Genomic DNA, 19,706 nt, shown 5'->3' on the forward strand with positions numbered 1-19,706 from the left:
TGTGTCCCTGACCAATCCACAACCCCTCCAACACAGTTCAGATGTACAGCATTACTATATTTTCTAGTGATGGATGTAGTGTTAAAGTAATGCATTTTTACCTTCCGGTCAACTCCCTCCACACAGGACTATTTGTGAATTTATGTCCTGCTTCAAATGATTCCTCCCATTTTTCATCTGTAATGTGTGTTTCCAGTTCCCACTTTTGTAATGCTTCATAAATCTTGTAATAATCCCTTCTTTAGTCTCATCTTCTTTAAATGACAAAAACACTTCCTCTAGTTTGGATGGTGTTCCACAAATGTTTCTGAAGGTGGTGTCTTAGTTGTAGAAATCTATAAAAGTCATGAGCTGGTAGATTCAATTACTTTTTAAGTTCAAAAGATGTCCACTGAACACTTGTGTAATATACATTAACCCTTTGCTTGCCCATTTGTTCAATCGGGGTTGGATGGTAGAAAAGTTGCTGTTTTAGTGGCCTTACAAATGGAGTTTGACAGTCTCAGTTTCCCTCGTACTTCTGACTGCAGACCATCATCGTCTCCCTGATCCAGTCATTATTAATTCTAATCCCCTTTTGTGCCCTTTTCAGTCATAAATGGAAGTGCTTCAAAAGATATCTTTTGACATGCATTTTGCTCCACTTCCACCCACACAGGCTCTGTATCTTCAGTTATCCACATAACAGTGGCTTTGAGTTGTGCTGCCCTGTAATCATTTTCCAAATTAGGTAAATGTAACCCTCCCTTCTCTTTCTGGCAAATAAGAATCTTATACTTAATTCTGTCTTTTTTATTTTGCCATAGAAATTTTGACATGATTTTGCCTCGTGTTTTAAAAATGGAGCTAGGAACCCTAATAGGCAACAACGGGAACAAAAATCATCTTGGTCAGATATTTATTCTGTTTGTTTTCTCCCTATCAGAGTCAGAGGCAGAGTTTCCCATCTGGCCACATCCCTCTTGACTTCATTCCTCCATTTTCCATAGTTTGCTTCAAAGAGCTGTCATATGGTAGTAGTAATAATGATACCGAGGTATCTAAATCTTTTGTTAGTCCTTTTAAAGTGAACTTTTTCCCTTTATTTGCCTGAGAACACCACAGCAACATTTAGATTTAGATTGATTGGCCGAATATCCTTATATTTCTCCATATTCATTCACAGGGCTGGAATAGATGATGATGGTTCACTTATGTAGTTTACTATTTCATCCACGAATAAAGATACTTTGCGTTCTATTCCCCCTTCATCCTCATGTCTTTGTTTTGTCTTGTGATTTGGCTAAAGATTCAGTGCTTGCAGCAAATAATAACAGGCTAAGACAGACTAAGACAGACCTGAAAATGTCAAAACAACATCCAGTTACTCTGAACCCTTATTTAGGATTTTATATACTATTTCTACCGGGTTTATAAATGGTGAGTTGAAGCCACATTCTGCCTGATGAAAGGGCATAGATAGACTTTAAACAGGACTGCTGTGACCACTGTGTGAATTTGTTTAGAGTTATTATGACTAACTTTTGAAATTTTTTTCGAAGTCGAAATACTAATAACTGCCTGGCTCTATTACCCATCTCATAATATCTTTAACGAGTAAAATGCAGAGCTCCTTCTGCTTTATGCGTATCAAGGTCATCTAAAGTATGCCTGATTTTCTTCAGTTCAAGTAGTGTAGAATTGTCTGATGTTCTCGTATGTATGAACTATAGCGCTCTGATTATACTCTGACATTCTTTGCTGTTCCAGGCCGGCTTTTCTCAGCCTGCCACGTTTAGAGTTGAAACAAAAAGGAGAGGACCCAGATGCAGACTACAAGAAAATGTTTTATGAATAAAAGGAAAGAACAAGGCCAGAATTACTTTTGAAAGTCCAGTAATCAAATTCAAAAAGGTCCAACTGAAAATCCAACAGAAACATTCAGGGCAGGGTGCATAAACAAGCAGGAAAAGAGACAGGAAGTAGATCGATAATTAATGGTGAAACCTCCCCATCGTCTTTTATATCAAAATATCCCTTTAAATCTTGTTTTAATTCCTTTAACACCTTTGAATCAGACGGAAGTGACACATTAAGTCTCCAATAATATTTAACCTATTCATCTTACTTTGATAATAGACCTTTCAATGCTGCATATCCCATACTGTGTTCCGTTTGTTTACTTCATGTGCTGTCTTCAGTGTTGTAGATCTCTCTGTCATAGCCTTCAGTTTTTGCATCGTTTAACCTTTATTACTTTCTCTCCACCGACGTCAAATTTACCGGACTACTTTTGGCGGATTGATATGATTACAGTTTCTCCTCCAGATTGTGTGATTAGAGCCGCATCCCTAACGGTCTGTTCTACATAACTACGGTCTGTTATCGAGAAATAGCAGACCTCGGAATGCCGTACTTACCCAATCAGAATCAAGTATTTAACACAGCCATGTAATAACATATCACTGATCTGGTGGCGACCTGTCTATTTTTTCATCCTGTCATCACCTTTCCATCACTGATAATTAGATCAGCTGTTTTTAAAGACACATCTGTCTGAGGGGGCATATATATTTAGTACATATAATTTATATCTCCTATAGAACCAACCACCATTACAAATCTTCCCATATTATCTTTTATTACTTTCTCTGCAGAAAATAGTCTATTTCTTTTTTTAAATGGTCATGCCCCTTTTCTTGCCGTATGAGGCAATGAATACTTTGCTTTCTTCAGTTGACTCATTGAGTATCTTCTTCCTCCTAATGGGATGATATAAACCATGGACATTGTAAGAAATAATATTTGACCTATTCATCTTACTTTTAGCTCTTCACCTCTGAGTAATAACAAAAACTGCAAAACGTAACACAGCAACAAAAATAAATACAATAGAAAAGAACATAAGGGACGGCTGTGGCTCAGTGGTAGAGTCGGTCGTCTTTCAATCGGAAGGTCGGAGGTTCGATCCCCAGCTCCCTTAGTCCACATGTCGAAGTGTCCTTGGGCAAGACACTGAACCCCAAATTGCTCCCGGTGGCTTAGCCAACGGTTATGAATGTGATATCTGATTGATAGTTGGGCACTTTACGTAGCAGAATGGGTGAATGTGATATGTAGTGTAAATGCAGCTTTGAGTGGTCGCAAAGACTAGAAAAGCACTATATAAGCCATTTGTACCATTTACATAACATGCACCTGCAACTTTCTAGATATGATGTAAAGTTCTAACTTACTCTCGCTGAGCTAGAACCCAAGTGCCATTTATACTCATTGTGTTTTATATCAAGCAGATATTTAGATTGTGTGAATGTTTTTTTCCAGATCACGATTTTACACACATTAATACATAAACGTCCTTTTGAACGTCCATAATGATAATGTTGGGATTCACTCGATGAGGGCTCTGTGATGTGTGGCTGCCTCCTCTTCTCCTTCCTCCCTGTTGCTGTGATCCAGCTGCCCTGCTCCATCACCCTCTGTAGTCTCTCCATCTCATCCTCCTCAATGTGGATCAACCATGTCTTTCAGCAAAGGCGCAGCTTCCATTAGAGTAGTAAAAGTCTTAGTCCCCGAGTCCAGTAACACTTTCAGCTGTGCAGGATATGGAGACCTTCACTTTTTTTGGTCCTTTCGGTTTTTAATGACCTGTTTCCACTTTCTTTGTACCTCGGCCATGTAATCTTGATTGAAGTAAACAATTTGATTTGATTATTGTGAGCACTGTCAGATGAGAGATCAGACATGCATCACATCTACATTAGAGAACAACCTGAGAATAGGACAATTTAAGCAATAGGTCTGAAATAAAATAATTTACAAATAAGATTTGTTCCACAACTGAAATTAAATCCCACATTTGCCAGCTACTTGATGAACTATGATGAACCTTTTTAAATTAGTTTTTTGTTTGTTAGTGATGACCTGGTGTAGCGGACACTTTTTCCGGAGCACTGGCTTAAAACCGACCCTTCGCCTCTGTCCACTTGGGGTGGTTGGGGCAGTGAAGGTTTTCATGGTGATGATTTTTGGTGCTTGGGCAGTGGAGGTTGTTGGTGCCAGGGTGGTGGAGGTTGTTGATGCCAGGGTAGTGGAGGTTGTTGATGCCAGGGTGGTGGAGGTTGTTGGTGCCAGGGTAGTGGAGGTTGTTGATGCCAGGGTGGTGGAGGTTGTTGATGCCAGGGTGGTGGAAGTTCTTGGTGCCGGGGTGGTGGAGGTTGTTGGTGCCAGGGTGGTGGAGGCTGTTGGAGCTGGGGTGGAGTTGTTTACTGGAGCTGGCATGGGTGGCGTTATGGCACCGTGCTTCAGCTTGCACAAACCCAGATGTTTTTTGAAGTCTAATTTACGTGAAAGAGTTGTCTTGCAGTAGAGACAGTGATAATGTAACTGTGGCCGGCAACCCAGGCCACATCTTTGAATGGTATATCCTAAAACATAAGAACATTGAATTGTAGTTTTATTATATAAAGAGCATTTTATTTAAAAATTGTGACTTATAAATACACAAAATCTGAATCAAGAATCTGGTCACCAAAACAAAATCAGACAGGTTCTTGTCTTGATTCATTGCTCAAATTAACCATAACAGTAAGGCTACTTTAAATGCATAGACACACTGTAACTCCATACACATTTTCCAAGAGAATACCTTACCTTCATGGAGAACAGCCCGGTTGAAATGGTTGTCCAAATGTGCTCTGACTTTGCTTAACTTTGTTGGGTGGAACAAAGTCGACGTGCAGAACGGGCAATGGAAGTTCTTGCAGCATGTAGTGCATCTTTTTAGTTCGGGCAAGGATCGCCCTTGCTGGATTGTTATATGCACCTTGATAAAGAGAGCACCTAATTAGTCTTTTCACAAACTAGGCCTAAACCTAGTACTGGACAAAAATACATTTCTAATCCATTGTGCTGGATTGAGCTTAATTTTTATATAGGCTCTACAGTAAATAACATAATCTAACACATTGAAATACAAGATGCAAGAAAATATATATAATAAGTCCAATTAAAAATGAAAAATGTGTCATCCAACATTACAAAAGAATTTTAAAATGAATAAAACTGGCTGATAACACTTGTAAACAGACAATCAGCACAGTTTAATCATTGAGAATATTTAAACTTGACAGCAAGCTAGCAGATTTACAGTTTGTAAATGATCAGATTTTCAGTTTGTAATGCCTTTCAGCCTATCATATCATATTATACGTATCACAGTAAAACGTTAATTTCGCTGTCAAATTTAAGAAAACAGAATTGATTCACATGTAGTACTCACATTCCGATCGTCAACCCTCTTTTCAATAAAATGCGGTCTTTGGCTATCCAATGCTCCAGGTAGTGCTGTCGTGAACAACAAGGGTCCTAGACCTGCGGTCCCAGGATTGCTGTCCTGAATCTGCAGCCTCCGAGTCTGAGCCTCTTGGTGAAGAAGAAAGAAGACGGACCTTTCTAACCGTGCCGCCCTCTCCTCCGTCTCATCCAGTCTTTCTTCCATGTTTACCGTCCGTTGCTCCAATGAGGCTGTTCTTTCCACCAGTTCCTTCATGTTAGTCTCTAGTCTTGCCAAAGCTTTTTTGTTCTCAGTTGCCGCTTCCGTGTGCTCTTTCCTTAGCCTGCGAAGCTCCGCTAGTATTAGCGAGTCCTGCCCGCAGTCCCCGCTGGCATGTGGCGTCATCCCCGGCGTTGTTCCCCTTGCCGCGTCTCTACATGGAACGTTTACAATTTTCTTTTTGTTAAGCTTTCCTTTTTTCTCCATCTCCTTTTAGCTGCTTTCTCTGCCAAGGCTCCAGCTGCAGCCTTGCAGACAGTACAAACCAGGCCCCATGCAAAGCACGCCTCCTCAAAACACGCCCACTGATACACAGCGTGTACGGTGGCTGAGGAAGACAACAGACCAATGCAGCTCGAAAAATAATCGATAGGATAATTTAAGGCTGCAATTTAAGCATATATTAAAGCAATTCTTACCTTTCTGGCATGTCCCTCAGCACTTAGTTAAAATTTGAACAAGAACAACTCCGCCTCCCTTCAAAGCCCCACCCTCTTCCCCCTGCCTGACCTCTGACGCTCCCCTCCCTCCCTCCTCCCTCCTCCCTCCCTCCTCCTCCACGCATCCCTGACGCGTGCGGTGAGAGAAGTAGCGCGAGTGAAACGGGTCAATGGAGTCGGAGTCAGAGTCAGAGTCAGAGGCACAGGTAAGTGAAAACTAACCAACAGTAATTAAATAATATTCAATTCTGCATGTGGTATAAAATAAAATTCCCTCCCTCGTAACGTTTAGTTACCTTTTGTAGTCTGACGAACTACCAACGTTACTATCGTAATTATAGCATTTCATCGCCTGTTTGTTTACAGTCAGATGCGTCGTTTTTCGGCAGAATTAATATTTTCTTGCTGTCATAACGTCTTACCTTGCCTGAATTGTCCCGGTAACGTTTGTCATAAAATTAGGAGCAGTACAAGCAGTTTTGTTTACAGGTTAACTTTGTTGAGAACCTGTTTTGTCAGCTAACGGTAGCTAACTTTAGCCCTCGTTCAGACGTTTAGCTTCAACATTTTTTTCTTTTAACTTTATGTTAAAGTCACAAAGTAAAAGGCTCTTTCTTTTTTTTAAATTGGAGGAGAGTGTGGTTGGAGATCCCGACTACGTTCCGGATCTTCAGAGGCAGGGGCCGACAGCAGCAGCCTACAGCAGGAACCAAAACCTTGCATTGTATAATTGCATTTGTCTTTTTACTCACATAACGTAATGTTTATTATACTTTACTTCCATTATGACCCTTTTTTCATATTCCCACTTCATCTGAATGAACTGCAGTGAATTACTAAAATCAATTTTTTAGAAAAACATTTATTATTGTACACAGTTTATCTTTTTCTTTTTTTTACAGCTGTCTTCTATAAGAAATTAGTTATTTGGTCCCAATAAAAAAGCAAATAAATAACATAAGGCACTTGCAAGATTACTGTTTAGTAATGCAAACAAATCTTTTAGATGTAACATTCAGCTCTTCATGAGTTCCAGGGGTACCAAGTCTTGGCTGGTGCTGGATGTCCTCCATTACGGTGAGAGTGGTGTACCTTGACAAAGAGTAAAAGAAATAGAAACGTGACACAGGATATACATTGCAAAAACTCAAACAGGCTAGATTTTATATAGATCTTAGGCTGCTTTGGCACAGAGTGATGTTATCACAATGTACAGTAAGTGGAGCAAGTGTATGTATCAACTTCTTACAATTTAAAATTCCCTACTGGTAAATAGTACTTCTTCCCAAGGATGGAAAAAGTCACAAACATAGACAGATCGGTCTTATTTACACAGATGTCAGCTAGCCAGCATTATCTATTAGCCGGAGAAGTCTTCTAGCAATGTGCTGAACTAGCTCTGGTTACTGTACAACCAACCAAGTCAAACGCAACCCCGGAGTTATAATACTAGAACTGGGTTAATGACAACTTCACAATAAACACTGAGGCTAACGCTGAAGCTAACGTCACCAGTAGTGTAACGTTAAACAAACCAAGCTGTGGAGTCAGTTTGTTTACACTACCGGTGCTAACGCTAACGCTAGGCTAAATTTCCCTGCACAAATAACATAATATTACAGAACGACAGTAACTGGTAACTGATGTTATCACATGTAATGTTGTGTTTTACGATTAGGCAAACTTAACGTACCTGTCCAGCAGAAACTCCGCGACCATCTCATCTCTTTTTAGCTCCGGATGTACCTGCATTAGCCTCCTCCATTGCTGGAAAGCAGAGCCGATGTTGACTCCAGTCTTGCCTCTTGCCGCATCAAGCTCTTTCTTTAAGGCAGCTTTTTGTGAAATAGTCTTCTTTGTCCTGATAATTTTCTCTGTGGGGGCAGCTGATGATGGAAGTGGCGGCTCGCATTGGTCAGTCATTGTCAGTTCTCCGTTCCTTGCTCTCTCTCACCGCTCTACTGTAGTGCTCTACCAGAGAGGCGCGTGACTTGAGAGGTGCGCGACTTGCGAGCCGTGACAGCGGTGCAACTGGGAGGGACGCGGCGACGGATGACAGACAGGAAGCTCGGCAAATCAATTTATTCGGACCGAATAAAATGATTGGTCAGACTTTTATCAGAAATATATGAGAATTAAATATTGATGAGTTTCAACACCTAGTTGATTTCTTTTACATTGTATTGTGCTATACGCTTATTAGGAGCATTTTATGATTACAAAAAAAATGCGTAAAAATGCCAGAAAGGTAAGAATTGCTTTAAGCAGAATATATTGCTTTCAACCTAATTAATGCAGTTTGATAATGCAAACCAAAAGTGGCTTAGAAGAACAAATCATTTGATAAATAGTATAGTAATAAAATATAGCCTATATAACTATATTATTAGAAAATTATTAAGCCGAAGAAATAGGAAAAGCTATCAATTGTGTTAACTGCTAAAATATAGGCTACATATAAATCAATGTATTAACACCATAATGTTATTTAATACTTTTTACAATCTGACTAATTGAATCTCTTTTTAAAAATTCAAATGTCAGGGTGGTGTTTCAGCTCAGTTGGCAGAGTGGGTTTCCAAATGCTGCGTGTGTGTTGTCAAATTGATGGGGATGTTTTCTTAATTTGCTTGTGTTTTGTGTATTTGCATGTGTATTCTTAAAGCTCCTGTGAGGAACTTTCTGTTTATGTCGATTTGGCGCCCCATGTGGACAAAGCCGTACTTCTTATCTCTTTGCTGATTTTGTCCTGTACATGCTGGTGGTTTTTAATATAAAATCTCATCCTGCTTTCTTATCACTCACTTTAAAATTATTTTGGCCCATGGAGCCTTTATACCTATGACCCATAAAGTAAGTAACACTTAAAAACCACTCAAGATGCAAGCTGTGTCCTCACTGACCTCCAGGTAGTTTTGGTTTTATTTTCCCAGGTGTTGATATTTGCAAATAAATTTCCCTTGGGGTCAATAAAGTATCTATCTATCTATCTATCTATCTATCTATCTATCCATTCATCCAGTTGTGGAAGAAGTACTCCAATCCTTAGATCAAACGTTGTAATTCTGCAGAAGATTGGTGCTTATGAGTAATATTAATGTATATCACAATTATTATACTGTTAACACGAATGCATCAATATATATGTAGCATTTCACTGATATAATTGGTAGCTCATTTGAACTTTTTAACTACTTTTTTACCCTCTTTGGTGGTTATTTCCAGTGGTTACCAACCTCAGGACAAGGCCTCTTTAAAGAGTCTAAGGTCATGAAATTATAATTTGGGGCTGAAAAAAAGAAAAAAAAATCTGCTGCATAATTGATATTAGTTTTATGTATTTTTCTGTTATCCTTGCTTTATTGTTAAATATTGAAACCTTTGCCCTATGTACTGTAAACAAGAAACCGTCTGAGTAGTTTGGACAGGAAATCTCTCCTTTGTGGAACTGATAACAACAGACATCTGAAACATGCAAGAAGCCCTTTTTGTGAGAGGTTTCAAGTTAAAAGGCTTGGGCAATAACAACAGAACATGCTGTTTTCATTGGAACTACTTTCAATCAGAGCAGTTGTCCTGTGATGTGTGTATTATACCAAGCAATAGGGACTCCCAGTCTGGGAGGAGATGTTGCTGTTGATTGTTTTTTTAATATCATTTCTGAAGCTGTGACCACAACAAAAAAAATCAATACATAGCATTTATTTTGGGACAGAAAATGTCTGCATAGCTTTATACTGTGAGAGGTAGGTGAGAAAAACTATAAAAGAATCATCTTTCAGTGGTTTGAGTTACAGGCGCACACAAATGCAATTTTAATGTTAAGACGACAATTTTAATAATGCATTTAACTGTCATAATGTCGTGTCAGTGTGCTTAAGTTGAAGTGAGTGTGATGACTGCAAGATATTTGTATGTGTTCTTTTTAAGTGTGAACCTGTAGCTTAAATATAACTGTCAGATAAATGTGGTGTGAAAAAGAATAATGTTATCCCCTTAAATAAAGTGGGAATAAAAGTAAAAAGCCTGTTCAAACAGAAACACTCAAGTAAAGTAGAAGTATCTAAAACATTGTGCTTGAATACAGGACTTGATTTAATGTGTAGTCAGTTACCTACCAGCACTGCTTTTAGAAAACAAGTCCCTGTCCTGTCCGGATATTAAACCATACATGCTGTTTTCATTGGAACTACTTTCTGTCAGAGCAGTTGTCCTGTGATGTGTGTATTATACCGAGCAATAGGGACTCCCAATCTGGAAGGAGATGTTGCTGATTGTTTTTTTAATGTCATTGCTGAAGCTGTAACCACTACAAAAAATCAATTCAGTTACCATTTATTTTGAGATGGAAACTGTATTCATAGCTTTGCAAGAGGCAGGTGAGAAACACTATGAAAGAATCTTCCTTCAGTGGCTGCAGTTACATGTGCTCCAAAAATGCAATTTTAATATAAAAAAATTCATTTATATAACTGTGATGATGTGGTGCTAATGTGCCTAAGTGTAAGCGAGTGTGATCACCACAACATATTAACATTTATAACCTCTAACACCAATTAGCAGTAATACTGATAATTGCTGTTAGTAGCAGAGAAACATTATTTCAATCATGTCATTTTCAACAGTTGTAGCTCAATGAATTTCCCATCCTGTCTCACTCAACTTCTCTCACAGCACTGAAGGTCAATGAAAATCGCTCCTGAAACAAAGATCATCTACGTTCTTTTTCTTTTCTACAATGACAATAGAAAATGTTTCAGATGCCACTCCATGATGCCTCGAAAACACTCCACTGGGTGGTGGTATTATAGAGAAGGTCATGTTATACGGATTACATCACCGTCGTTAGCATTCATACCACTGTGTCTGCGCTCGTGGTTGTTTTACAGTTGCATCATCATCATTATCCTCTGGCAATACAGCAGTGTAGAACATGTTCATCACTTTCATAACATACTTTTATTGAGATATTACATGTGTAATACTGTACTATACAAATTTGGATCATATTAATTTGAAATCAAAATAATATGTACAATAATAACCATGTCTGTAAGTAATGATAATATAATCAGATATCAGTTTGCCCTTTGCCAATTTCACAATAAAAGCCCTGACAGTCTGTCCATATTAATAACAGATTATTAGAACACCCTGAAGACACTGACAGCACCCTCTCCCCTCAGCCAATGGAATATAATTAAGAGGATAAGGAATTGATCCTTGATTGTCTGCTCCATTAATATGTATTAATGAGGCCAGTGTATTAAAGGTTTTTTTGATCAGGAGCTGCTAATGAGTTTTACAAAGATCAATACCTCTAAAGCTAGGGCCTTAAGGCCAAATGTATGTGGTCAGCGCGCTCACGCCTTCTGTAAACTAGAACATAATGTAGTTCAGCTGTAACTTATTCAGCATCCATGTTGAGCTTAGTGTGATCAATATTAATATACATGCATCCACAAATATAGCACGTTAATACTGCATGAACTATAATCAAGAAATCATACGTGTCTGTTTCCAGAGCAACGATTGTTTATTAAAATGATCCCACAATATTTAATCATTAGAATATTTGCCTCAGATGAGGAACCACTTCAGAGCCGGTGTGGAGTGCGAGCAGAGCTCGGGGCGTCATTATTCTGCTGTGTGTCTCACAGCTCTCCAGCGGTCTATTATTTCTGATGAGCTGACACATTCATTAGAAACAGGAAGCCGCAGATGAGGGTAAAGTAAAACATCACACTGCTTAATTGGTGGGATAATGATAATAAATGATAAAACTCTGCTTCTTCAGGGCTGCGAGTCTCTTTTTCATCTTTTACCTTTTAATTCGAGCCCCTGCACCTACTTACGTCTGCTGTTTCCGCGATCAATTACCAGGAGGAGCATGAAAGGGAAGGATTACAGGTTGGCTGAATATTGGAGGATAAATCTTGAATTAACTTTTAATTCCTTGTGAAGGGCATAACTTCTCCTCAAAGCTTAAACTCAAAGCTTTTTAAAAATATGTTTCTTCTTCCTAACATTCATTTCAAATATAGAGGACTTTTACCAAGCATAATGTCTTGTAGCAATAGAGTGGGGCTGGATGTGTTTTTATGCTAATATATTTGCTGTGCTATGTTTTTTTCCTCGTAGTTTTTGTGAGTACACACATTCGCATCCACATTCTGTAGACTTGTCTGTGGCTCTGCATGCGCAAGTGCCTCACAGTGTCTCTTCCTATGATTGAGCCAGGCCCCCCCAGCCCCCCAGACTCAGTGACGGTGGAGGAGGTGACAGACAGTACAGCCCAGCTCGCCTGGAGCCCCGGCAGAGACAACGGCAGCCCCATCACCAATTACCTCATACAGACCAGGACTCCCTTCACCGTGGGCTGGCAGAGGGTTAACACAGGTAGGCAGCACTTACATTTTCATCTAATAGCACTTGTGATGTTATTCAGATAATCCATGGATCCCCGCAGGGAAACTCTCACTGGTGGGAGGTCAGAGTGTGGGGTCAGCCACAGAGGGAGGGCTCTGGAGATAGTTGGATTTCAGGGTCTTACTCAAGAGAACTGGAGGTCAATGTTGCTGCCTTTACATGATCTCATTTAAACCACTTTAATGACCTTTAAACCTGCCTTCGTCAAAGACACACAAAACCCCTTTTCTTTAGCTCAAGTCAGGTCAGGTTGTATGACATCTACCTCTTGTGCACAGTGTGCAACACAGTAGTTTGCTTTAACTGTGTCGAAAGAAGAAAGTAAGAGAAAGAAACAAGAAGAAGTTAAAGCTCCTGTAATCAATACTTTTAATTAACAAGGGATCAAATGACTATGAGCAATGTGATCGGGGTCACTAGTGATGATGACCCCAAAGATAATTATCAGCCAGCTCTGCAGTTCCCCTCAGCTCTCAAAGGCTTTTCTCTCATCTTCAGTTTATTTTAATGGTTTTCAGGCCCTCAAATTGACTGTTTTGGTTCACGTTCGCTCTCTTGTAAGCAAACATTTTTGGCTACAGCGTACAAGGTCAAAAAGACAGCATTCAGTGGATGTCTGGGTATCTGCCTTGTTGGTTAACTTAGCAGAGCATTTAGCGACTACAGAGACTTATTCTTATTAGATGGTAGGGACCAAAAACAGAGGTAAAAGGAGAGAAGATATTAGACGTACTGGATCAGATCATCAGCAATATGACTCAAAATGAGTTTGCTCCGTATCTCTTTGATGTAAAAATATTGATCCAACTGTTTCACTTCAGCTGTAAAGGTGATATAAACGTCCCTTAATTTTGCATGAATGCTGCTTGTTTTTTTATCCACAAATTGTCAAAGAATCAGTTTGATGCAGGTATGAAACCGCTGTGTTTGGATTTGAAGTGTTTCTATCAAAGAAGTCACTGTTGCCAACAGCAGTGCTCGCAGTTAAACCCTCCTCTTACCTCTGTCCTCTGCATGTCACCCATCCTCACTGCTTAGGAACATTGAGTACCCACACTGAAGTGCCCTCTTCTGAGGTCATATGGGGCCTTGTGGCATCTTCACAATTGCACTTCTGTTCAAGAGTTTATTTCGATATTTTATTACACAACACAAGGTAAGGAAGGCAATAACGGTTGACTGATATTTCAGTCATATTCGGGGACTATTTCCTGCGTGGTTGTAGGTCAAAGCTAGGTTTTAGCTTTGTAGTAGCAGTTAGATTAAACCTACATTCAGGAAAGTCAAGGTCATATAGAGACATGTAGTTCCTTCTGCTCTTTATATTCTCATGTATTTACTGTAAGTCTTCTGGGGGTTTTTTTTCAGTTCCTGAGATTATCGATGGGAACACAGTGACGGCCACTGTAGTGGACTTGAATGCCTGGGTTGAGTATGAGTTCCGGGTTTTGGCCAGAAACAGTGTTGGTGTTGGAGAACCCAGCCCTGTGTCAGTCAAGACCAGGACAGAGGACGCAGGTACAGTAAATTCACTTTTCCCGTTTGATTATTCATCCTGATGAAATAAAAAATATCAAATATGATCTGCAAAAATACTGCTACTATCTTCCTTTTACAACTTTTAAAAGCCTTAAGTGTTACACGGAGGAGTGAACAAGGTCTGTCTTTTGTAGTTCCTGATGCAGCGCCAGGTGACGTGGGCGGAGGAGGTGGGAGCAGATCTGAACTGGTCATCACATGGGAGGTAAGTCATCGGTCTTATGTTCTAGTCTGCTATTCAAAGTGCCTGTAGTTCATCTTTTTTCTCTTTGAGTGATTGCCTAATATTTCCTGCTAAATTTAAGCCTGTGCTTTGTTTGCTTGTAGGTTTCATAAATTTGAGGTTAATTGAAGTCCGGAGCTGAAGTCGTTATAATTTCCTAGTTAAAGAGCCTGCATGTAATGAAGCACACAAAGAGAGCACTTAATCTGACACTTATTGTCATTTATGAGGCTTTGATCTGCCGTGAATTGCTGTTGTTCAGCCAAATCCGCTGTGCTCATATCTAGCAGTGAAGTAAACCAGTCGGGTAGCTGAAAACTAATGTAGATATTCAAGAAGTCATTAGTTGGCTACAGCTCTCTCAGTATTTGAGTTTTCTCATTTCATTAAAGTCAGAAATAACTTTTCATTCTTAAAGCTGCACAGAAATTCTGTAATGAGCTTAGTTTTTTTCTTTTAATGGCATTTTACTGCTCATTTCATTTTGTCAGGTGGGTCACAAAAGCAATTTGGGGGTCACGCCGTTCTTTTGAGAGTGGGTGGTGATCATGTCTGCCCAGCCGGGGGGTGAACGTGAGTGGTTTGTATATGTTTTAATATCACTATAGTTTTGTGTTTCACTCTCAGCCTGTCCCCGAAGAACTACAGAATGGTGAGAGCTTTGGTTACATCATTGCTTTCCGCGCCTTTGGAGATGTTAGCTGGACTCACGTGGCCACCTCTGCGCCCGGTGCATCACGCTACGTTTACCGCAACGACAGCATCGCGCCCTTCTCTCCATTTCATGTGAAGGTTGGCACTTACAACAGCAAAGGACAGGGTCCATTCAGCCCGGTGGTCACCATCTATTCTGCAGAGATAGGTACGGGAATGAATATGTGTGGGATTTTTGTAAAGCTACAAAGCTTTCTCTGCTTTTGAAAGGGACAAAGATCATGAAAGGGGTTTTTATTGCATCTGAAAGCCTGGTATTTTATCCACCTGAATCAAATAAAGAAACATGCAGGAAAATAAATCTGTCGAAAGCTTTTCATATGTAAAAAGGGGAGAAAACTGGGGGGAAACTTGTCGCAAATTTAACTGAGGATAGGTAGATTGCCTCCAAATATCAGCACTCTTTTGAATGGCTATGCCAAAGTGAAATCAGCTTGGCATTTAGATCTATGCTGCCTCTCGGCTTCTCGGCATGCTGAGAGGGGGTCAGTTTGTAGTGTAGTGTTGGTCTATTTACCAGCAGCACCTGCGTGTGATGATTCATCCATGTAGAGATCAACAAGAATGCCGCACTGTTACAAATGTAAAATTTGAAGAGATTTGTTCTGCTTGTCTCTGTGTTGTTGGAAGAAGGCAGCACCGCTCAGTCTCCTGTCGTCTGTTTTCAGAGCCAAGTGGGATGCCAGCGGGAGTTTGGGCCAGAAGTGTCTCCGCCTCTGAGATTGAGGTGAATTGGCAGGCTCTCTCCTTCACCCCTGAAAGGGTTCTGGGCTATGAGGTACATTTTTACCCTTTTAAATGGAAATAGAAATCACACACACAACACAATTCAAATGCTAGTCATCACCCCTGTCGTACCTCACAGCCGACACTTCCAAACTCGGCGTCGCCATGGTAATAGCTGTTGCAGTTGGGGGACTGTTATAGGCAAAATTATACAGTTCTTTGTCCCGACACGACAGGAAAACATGTCAGAGCGTTTTCAAGAGAACAAAAGAAAATTGCCTGTCCACATGCCTTTTCAGTTTGCTGTCAGTTATGGTATATCATGATACACAGCTCCATGATAGTCTGTGCTGCGAAATATAGCAGACCTCGTGTCAGAGCACCAAGACGCGCAACCAAAAACTGTGATTACACTGGAAACTGTGTACTGTTGGTTTTTACAGTCTAACACTGCAGCATCATGGGAATCGATCTTCAGCCTTGTAATTGTTCTCCAAATAGAATATGAATATTAAACTATTACATATAAAACCCCTAAGAGATGATTTTATTCTGTTTTTCCCTCAATAAGTGGGACAGCCTGATTGCCTCACCTGCATACTTCTGCCTGAATAATGAGGTTGATCAAAGGGCTTTAATGTAAGATGTGTTTGTTATTCTTTTGATCAATAAAAGCAAAGTTGTTTCACTATATCCACGTGGGACAGTATATATAAAATATCAGAGTAAACTAAAGGGATTTCAACAGCAGCAAACACAAAATAATGTGGACAGAAGAGTAGATGATAATTTAGTTTCAGTTTGACGATCACAACAAAATCGGCACCCATTTTATGATTTGTAACTTTAGTGGCTATTTGATGTGAAACATTTTTTAATGCATACATTTTAATAAGTGGAAAATAAATATTACATGCGGTACGATGTAACACAGATTTATGTATGTAAGTGCTGAAAGGATTAGACAATAAATCTATTCAGCGAGCGACAAAAAAATCTTGACTCTTAATTTCGATAATTGATTAAATGTTTCAGTCATCAAGCAAAAATGCAAAACTGCTCCTAGCCTCACACGTGTGTGAACATCTGCTGCTTTTTGTTTTACATGATTGTGAATTTAAAATGTGTTTTTCAGTGCTGGTTAGAGAAATCTTGATTGCATCAAGTTGGGCTTTTGGAAAATGTTATGGAAATTTTTGGGTATTTTTAACAAAAAATATTATTTTTATGGGGCTGCATGGTGGTGCAGTGGTTAGCCTCACAGCTAGAAGGTTCCTAGTTCAAACCCTGGTTCGGGCAAAGTGGGCCTTTCTGTGTGGAGTTTGAATGTTCCCCCTGTGCATGCGTGGGTACTCCAGCTTCCTCCCACAGTCCAAAGACTACTTGTTAGGTTAACTGATGATTCTAAATTGCTCGTAGGTGTGGGTGTGAGCGCGAAAGGTTGTCTTTATGTGTCAGCCCTGTGAGTGACTGTCGATTGGTCCAGGGTGTACCCCGCCTCTGGCCCAATGACAGCTGGGATTGGCTCCAGTTCCCCCCATGACCCTGAACAGGATAAGCAGTATAGCTAATGGCTGGATGGATTATTTTTATGACGTAAAAAATGTTGTTCAGTTTAGCTCAGCGGTTAAGTCAGCGGCAGCCCCCGACTCAACTCCCACCCCTGGCCCTTTGCCGCGTGCCACCCCCCATTCTCACTTCCCCTGTTTCCCACACTATCCACTGTCCTCTCTATAAATAAATGACCAAAAGGCCAAAACAATAATCTAAAAAATAAATGTTGATTAATCCTGAAGGAGAGGATTGTGTTGTCTCCCAGTAACAACAGTTACACAGTCTCAGGAGTTGTAAAAGCACATTAACAAGAGCTTTGTAATATCAGATCAAACATCCTGCTGCAAAGATAAAAGAAAACGTGATCTGACTTAGGAGGAAACACCCAGAGGTGATCATTTATCAACACCACATTTCTCTTAAGACATCAAACACAGCTACAAAGACCCTGTTGTGTTGTATTTGAGAGAAAATGGATGCTACTAATGCTCGCATTTTGCTCCAATCCGAAGCCATATGTCATGATTCAACTCTAGCTGACATGCTCTCTGTCTCAAACAGGTGGTATACTGGGAAGACGACACTAAACCCGAGACCATGGGGAAGGTTAGGGTGCCCTGGAACCAAACCTCGGTCACAGTGAGCGGCTTGGCTGGAAACACGCAGTATTTTCTCACAGTCAGCGCCTTCAACACAGCCGGCACCGGCCCCTTCCTCCCTGCAATCAATGTCACCACGAAAAAGCCTCGTAAGATGCTCTGCTGCCCAAGTGTTTGATTTCATAAGTAAAATGAAACTTCTAATTGATGCAAAAGTAAAACGTTTCTGTATTCATGAATTCTTTTTACATCACGCAGCACCAGCCCAGCCGCCGCTCAATGTCGAATGGACTCTAATTGGTTCTCAACTCTCTCTTTACTGGGAGCCCGTTGTTGCAATGGAGTCTGAGTCAGAAGTTACAGGCTACCAAGTGAGTAATACATCCCCACTATACTTTACAGCTGCATGTTTATCTTATTATGTGTCAGCCCGAGTGAAAATGAAGACCTTACCTGTGTGGTGGCCTGCTGTAAGCTGTCAGCCTGTAAGCTTACGTGTTTACAATGTGTCACCCACTTTGTTTCTCTCCCCCCATTCAGCTGTCATACAGGAGGCAGAGACACAATGAGGTAAACACACTCACCACAGCCAATTCAACGGCAGAGCTGACCCTCCCTGAGGAAGATGACGAGTACATCATCCACATCCGGACGCTGAGTGAAGGAGGTCTGGGCCCAGCCTCGGACCCCATACGGATCCACCAACTAAGTAAGCACATTGTTGCTGGTTTATACGAGTTGTAGGTGCTAAAAATGGAAAGTTATGATGGGATAAAAGGAAGAAAAATGTGACTTCAGCAGATCTCGGATCCCATCAGCTATAGTGTGATGATGATATAGCCTCTGGGTGAACATGCCGGGGCATGTAGCCATAAATGAGTTCCTTTTTCCGCTTGCTGCATTGTGTACAGAAAAAGAACCCGTTTTTCTCTTTGCCAAAATTTCAACATCATGATGCAGATAAGTAAAAAGTAAAAATGCAAGCTTTGTCAGGTCTGTCCTCAAGAGGAGAAGAAAACTACTTCTAAAATGGTAGTTTGTTGAACGGAGGTACGATCGATGTGATGCATTCGAGGAAGTCGGGAAATCTGAATGCTGAACAGCTTTCGTGACACAGTGGCAAGGAATTTTTTTCAAGTTGAATTTTAGATCTAGAACAGATTGTTAGCTGTTAGCATGCAGATGTCTGTTTATAGAGATGAATAAGAAGCTAAATCATCATCAGATGAATGCAGATGGGACACTGGATGTTATTACGATGCATTACGTTCTGCCTGCTTTTGCTCTCCACACAGACAGCATACTACAAACGGAAACCAGAACCATTGCCGTCCCAGATTCTACATTTCTATGTAGAATGTGTAAATAGAGATTGGCCTTCAGCTGTTATACGCTGATGCCACCATGATGTAAAGAGACACAACTGAGCGGCAACTTTTGATGTACAGATTCACCAGGACCTCAGCCTCCCTGAACTTTTTAATTATTTACTCTCTCTTGTAAGTGAAGTCGCTTAGCACATTTTAAACCTGACAGGGACAGTTTGTCCTCGGTTGACTCACCATTACCCATGTCCCTCGTCCTCCCCTGTTGGGCTTTTCCTCGACTTATGTTTTGCTGAAATATGCAGCACAATCCATCTCTGTCGCAGAGGTTGACTTCCTCTTTTACTTGATGCTGTTACTGTCCTGTGGGACTCCAGCGGGGGGCTCTTCTACTGCTCTAAATGCTAATTTGCATTGTTGATATTCTGTGTTGAACTCCTGAAAACAGCACTTCAGAGAGATAGAATTCCACACTGGCTCTTCTCTCACATTTCATTTGAAAAATAGGCGACTATTTTTTTTTTTACCTTGAGATTCTTCGGAAGCTGCTAAGAAAAAGATTTGGGCAAAACACATTAGCAGGCGATTCAGAGAGCTGTGTTTATGGAAACTAGAAGCTTTAAG

At 40.4% G+C, this 19,706-nt stretch overlaps 2 protein-coding genes across 2 annotated transcripts in view; one reads left to right on the forward strand and one right to left on the reverse strand.

The window, feature by feature from the left end:
- Positions 1 to 19,706, forward strand: part of cntn3a.2 (contactin 3a, tandem duplicate 2) — a 41,866-nt gene that overhangs the window by 20,268 nt on the left and 1,892 nt on the right. The window contains exons 13-20 of the mRNA XM_069659500.1: positions 12,214 to 12,372; positions 13,771 to 13,920; positions 14,076 to 14,146; positions 14,792 to 15,026; positions 15,547 to 15,656; positions 17,720 to 17,906; positions 18,016 to 18,128; positions 18,298 to 18,466. Coding sequence (XP_069515601.1) covers positions 12,214 to 12,372; positions 13,771 to 13,920; positions 14,076 to 14,146; positions 14,792 to 15,026; positions 15,547 to 15,656; positions 17,720 to 17,906; positions 18,016 to 18,128; positions 18,298 to 18,466 — 1,194 coding nt within the window. The remainder of the gene's footprint in view (positions 1 to 12,213; positions 12,373 to 13,770; positions 13,921 to 14,075; positions 14,147 to 14,791; positions 15,027 to 15,546; positions 15,657 to 17,719; positions 17,907 to 18,015; positions 18,129 to 18,297; positions 18,467 to 19,706) is intronic.
- Positions 1,815 to 5,825, reverse strand: LOC138589287 (uncharacterized). Its single transcript, XM_069659501.1, has 3 exons — positions 5,261 to 5,825; positions 4,633 to 4,804; positions 1,815 to 4,406 (listed from the first exon to the last, which is right to left on the reverse strand). The coding sequence occupies exons 1-3, from the start codon at positions 5,738 to 5,740 to the stop codon at positions 3,826 to 3,828; spliced, it is 1,233 nt and encodes a 410-aa protein (XP_069515602.1). The 5' UTR covers positions 5,741 to 5,825; the 3' UTR covers positions 1,815 to 3,825.

Source organism: Semicossyphus pulcher, unplaced genomic scaffold, assembly GCF_022749685.1.
Source record: "Semicossyphus pulcher isolate SPU_LCO1_2020_fin unplaced genomic scaffold, fSemPul1.0.p SCAF_13, whole genome shotgun sequence".
NCBI classification, from domain to species: Eukaryota; Metazoa; Chordata; class Actinopteri; order Labriformes; family Labridae; genus Semicossyphus; species Semicossyphus pulcher.

Excerpts from the sequence above, each read along its gene's own strand:
- LOC138589287 (XM_069659501.1), bottom strand. The coding sequence starts at position 5,740 with ATGGAGAAAAAAGGAAAGCTTAACAAAAAGAAAATTGTAAACGTTCCA. Across the intron at positions 4,805-5,260 it reads AGAGGGTTGACGATCGGAAT|GTGCATATAACAATCCAGCA; the intron begins GTGAGTACTACA and ends CTCTTTATCAAG. Across the intron at positions 4,407-4,632 it reads CCGGGCTGTTCTCCATGAAG|GATATACCATTCAAAGATGT; the intron begins GTAAGGTATTCT and ends CTTATGTTTTAG.